Below are 4,510 nucleotides of genomic sequence, written 5' to 3'. Positions count from 1 at the left end.
CCCACAAATAATTTATTTCTGAGTGGTAATTTTCAAAACACTCCCCTAAACACAGTTTCAAATCACACTTTAGCAGTACACTGACATGAACTTCTTTGCATCTTTCCCTGTTTTGTTTTCGCTGTTCTCCACACACACTTTATAGGTTTTCTGAAATTGTCCTTTTAGTTTTGTCTTTGTTGCTGGAATTCTGTGTGGAAAATTATATCTTCAGTAGGTCTCCTTTCAGAAATACTCTAGGTTTGTTCCTGAATATCTTGCCATGCATCACTGAGTAGGGCTACAGCAATCATCTTGAAGAAAGCTCTAATAGGATTTTTTTCTTCTTTTTGTTGTGCAGTATGTATGCTTTTACCATGGACAGATCAAAGACATGAAGACTTTCTTCCACCACTTTACTGATTTCCTTTGTAATCAGTATATTTCCAACATTTGGTCAGACTTATTGAATACAGTTTTGTGTTTATTGTTGTCCATAACTTCTGCAGGATTGTTGCGTGGTGCTGTCTTCTGGGCAACAGTGCCTCATGTTATTGGGAGCAGTACTAAAAGTGAATGCATTGATGTCTTTCCTTTCTGTAGCTGAGAGATGACATCTTTCGCAAACAGTTTGAATTGCTGAGTTGTCCTCAGGGAATGGAAGAATTTGTGTTTGTTCCAGCAAGCCAGAAAATACATGTCTTCATATTGTTTCAGATTTGCCACTCCATCATAATTCAGAATCAGAGATTGGGTTGTTGAGGTTTTGCGGTCAATGTTCTGCTTGTCTCCATTGCCACTGAAGGGAAATTTTCTCATCACTACTAGTTTTATTGCCACTAAAACAAGTGTTTTGAGAAGCTCACAGTTTCAGGAACTTCAGTATATTCTTTTGAATCTGAATCATATTTTCTGATGTTGCCCGTCAGAAAGGTTTGGCCATGAGAATAACCTTGGTTAGGCTGTTGAATATCCATTTTGCTTTAACTTGCTAAGAACTGCACTGAATGAGCTTATCTTGGGTATGAGAACTCATAAACACCTTTCATAACAGGAAACAGACCAGCTTTGTTTTTTACCTTGACCATGGTTTTGAGGCAGCAATGACAATTTCTTGCTTGGGAATGAAAACCAAACATACAGGGTTTGTGGAGAAGTCAGTTAAACATTTATTTTGAGATGGCAAAGCATTATTTTATGAGATGATTAGCTCTGATGCCATCCACTGAAATTAGAAGCTTTCACCTAGTGACTGTTGCAAAATTCATGTGAATAATGCATGTAGTTCTTTTTCTGTGAATTTTCAAATATCTGGTTAGTGCTGCTACTACTGCTGGCATCTTGGTGAGATGAGCCAGGTCATAATACTACCATTGCTGGACAGGAAGTGTTAAAATATAACCTATTTTGTTTTCAGATATGCCATTACCTTGTGGTACTTTGATGCCGTAGAGAGAGAGGAAGCTTGCAGGCGACACAGACAAGAATGTAAGTACCAAGTAACCCCCTTGGTTCATGTTCTCAGCCTTGTCTATGTTACAGTACTCTAAAATATGGCATAGTTCAGTATCTCATACCACATGATGAACATATAGCTGTGTGCACCTGCTTGCTTAAATTATATTCACGTTACTGTATTCTTCACGCTTCGTTGTTTTTCATTTTGATAAGTGTATAGAATTACAATTCATGAAAACATTTAGTAGATTCAAAATGGCCATGTAGAAAATTGCAGTATTCAAAAGGTATAAAGAGATGTGAAAAATAATGCGGTTGCAAACAGTTGGAACCAGAACGTGTAATTAAAAAAAAAAAGAGAGAAAAGTAAGTGATGTATGATGACAGGGCACAGTAAAAATTACTAATATGAATTTGTGGTAATGTGGTGTTAATCAGAGCCAATCAGATGACAGGATTTCACTGCTATTATTATTAATTATTAATTAATATTATTATATTTTTTCAAATATTATAAAATGTGTTAAAAGTGAATGGGACTTCAAAATATTAAGGCACAACAGTTAAGAAGCAGTGATCTATAGCATTATATTCTTCTTAAATGTATTTTGACTTTCTAGCCTAGTTGTACATTAGATTGTACTAATTACTAGCCATCTTCTCTAGCACTCTTCTCTTTTCACATGTGTGTTAATCAGGTATTTGAATTAAACAACAGAGTATAAATGTTTGTTGTTAATAGATGTGCTTATTTTAATGAAGCATGAAGATAATTTTTTTCTTTCTAAATGCCTCCAGTTATATCTTTCGACCTTTCTGGGATATAACCCCTTGTAGTCCATTGAAAGTCAGCCGACATTTTGGAGAAACATGCCACCCCCATCTTCAGGGTAGAATAAGCCAAGCATGATACCGGTGTGAAAGCAGGTGGCGGTGTATCTTGCTTTGCTTATTCGACCCTGAAGATGGAGGCGATATGCTCCTCCAAAATGTCGGCTGACTTTCAACGAACTACACAGCCTTGTATCCCAGAAGTACTGTTTCTGGGTGTTGCCTATCTGACAAGGCAAATGTAATCTGTTTCTGAGATGAAGGCGGTCATAAGCGTGATGGAGAAGAAAGATTATTTTATTTTGCCTTATAATTTGACCTGTACCACTTCTTCGAAATAAAAATAGCCATTTTGTTACTGTCCCATATTTATACCAGTCTGTTGAAAGTTTTCTTCAGACATGTTATCAAATTTATGAGTAAGATGTTGCATGCAGTTTTGGTTACATTATTCTGTCCTTTTTTTCCATGTACAATTTGACCACATACCCTCTCTCCCCTCCCTCTCTCACAGACTTACCCACCCACATATGCACATGATGCACAGTGAACAAGTTCTGCTGATTGTAGGTATTGTTAAAATTTGAACTGTGGGTGTGGTTGGTCAGTGATTATGAATTATGGATGTCATTGCTTTGTGCTGTCAAATCCTACTTGCACCCTTGCTAATTGTATAGAGGTGCTACTGAAGTTGCATGCTCTTGTCAGTGCCATAGACATTGATTGGCTATTAATGTTTATGCTCTGGCACTGCCAGTAATGAGAACTGCTGTATTGGTATCATCTACCAAATAAATGTTTGCATCTCAGACATGTAAATAAAAATATGTATTGTGCTCTTTCGCACTAGGATGATCTCCACATCCGCATGAGAATGTACTCTCGACAGGATTTATGGAAGGTGAATAAATGAAATGTAAATTTGCTTCATAATTATACCACACTTGAAACATGTACTTGTGTTATTACCTCATTGCCTGACATACACAAACAGTGTAATTTGACTATGAGCAAAAATGTTCACTGTGTGCTATTTGGAAAATGAATATTCTGACAAAATAAAGTGGTCATAAAAAGCAATACTGATTACAAAAGAGCAAATGTTGTAGGTGCAAAAGTATACAAATTCAGAGTTCTTTTGTTTCAGGTGAACTGGTCCGGAACTCAAACTGACCTTTGTGAGGATCCTCCTTTACTGTACATAATTCCTGTGTATTTGTATGTATTAATGTAAATTATGGTACAGCCTGTACTTGTTTATTATTGTTGTTATATATTTACGGCTTCTAACCTTAAGCATGACTGTTGGTAAGACAGAAGTTGTAATGCAATCATTTTGCTCAGTCCGGTGCTGTTTCAGTGGGGCCTTGTTCATCCTCAATGAATCACAATTACCAATGTGTTTTTTCCTTTATAGTACGGTCATAAGAGATAACTAAATCTGAGCCAGATTTATGAAGTACTGAAGCATATATTCTATTTGCAATGAAAGTAACAAGTATCATAATTAATTTATGTTATTTTTAATATGTGTATATACTCGTATTGTGTTATTCATATAACCCAGTTTTCAGTAACTCAGGTTTTAACATGAAACATTGGAAAGAGCTCCCTCCTTGCTTATTTTCCTGACCATGTGTTTTGCAGACTAAAATTGAACTAGAGAACATTCTGTTACAATGCTATGTCAATTTTTCATTTCAGAGGCTTTTGATATATTTGTTTCTGACATTGCATCAGTACACCGGAATATACAAGAGTCAGTAAATAGGTCACAGATGGAAGTATAGGTTTTCTGTCTGTATCTCTAGGTAGCAGACACGTATGCACATGTTCAGAGGCAGGTTTCAGTAGTCAGAATAGCAATCATACTACCAAAGAGCAGCATTCTGTTTGGTTTTTTTGTAGCCAAAAGGACTCAATGCAAAGTATCGTATTTACGCATGTATAGGCGGCAGCACAATTTTCAGACAGAAATTATGGAAAAAATAATTTTCTTGGAATATTATTTCAGGAGTAGAACACCCTGTATTACTAATTATGAATATAATTTTTTTTTAAATGAAGTGTGATTTCGAATATTTCGAATATAATCTGCGCCCCAGTTTTCCTCTTGAATTTCTGGCAAAAAATGTGCAGCCTATACATGCATAAATATGGTATATTCATAAAAAATCTTGGGTAGTGTTTGTAACGTAAAGCAGTTCACAACTGGGTCAAGAATTCTCAAGGACGTTCAAAA

At 35.9% G+C, this 4,510-nt stretch overlaps 1 protein-coding gene across 3 annotated transcripts in view; it reads left to right on the top strand.

Moving 5' to 3' along the window:
- The window catches only part of LOC111874689 (egl nine homolog 3), a 65,360-nt gene extending 61,127 nt beyond the window's left edge, over positions 1–4,233 (top strand). For all 3 annotated transcript variants that reach the window (XM_023870400.2, XM_023870398.2, XM_023870399.2), the window contains 2 exons: positions 1,397–1,467; positions 3,416–4,233. In XM_023870400.2, coding sequence (XP_023726168.1) covers positions 1,397–1,467; positions 3,416–3,441 — 97 coding nt within the window. In that variant the 3' untranslated portion in view covers positions 3,442–4,233. The remainder of the gene's footprint in view (positions 1–1,396; positions 1,468–3,415) is intronic.
- The last annotated feature ends 277 nt before the right edge of the window (positions 4,234–4,510 follow it).

Source organism: Cryptotermes secundus, unplaced genomic scaffold (assembly GCF_002891405.2).
Source record: "Cryptotermes secundus unplaced genomic scaffold, Csec_1.0 scaffold151, whole genome shotgun sequence".
In the NCBI taxonomy this organism is placed as follows: domain Eukaryota; kingdom Metazoa; phylum Arthropoda; class Insecta; order Blattodea; family Kalotermitidae; genus Cryptotermes; species Cryptotermes secundus.
This window is presented reverse-complemented; position numbering and strand designations above follow the sequence as displayed.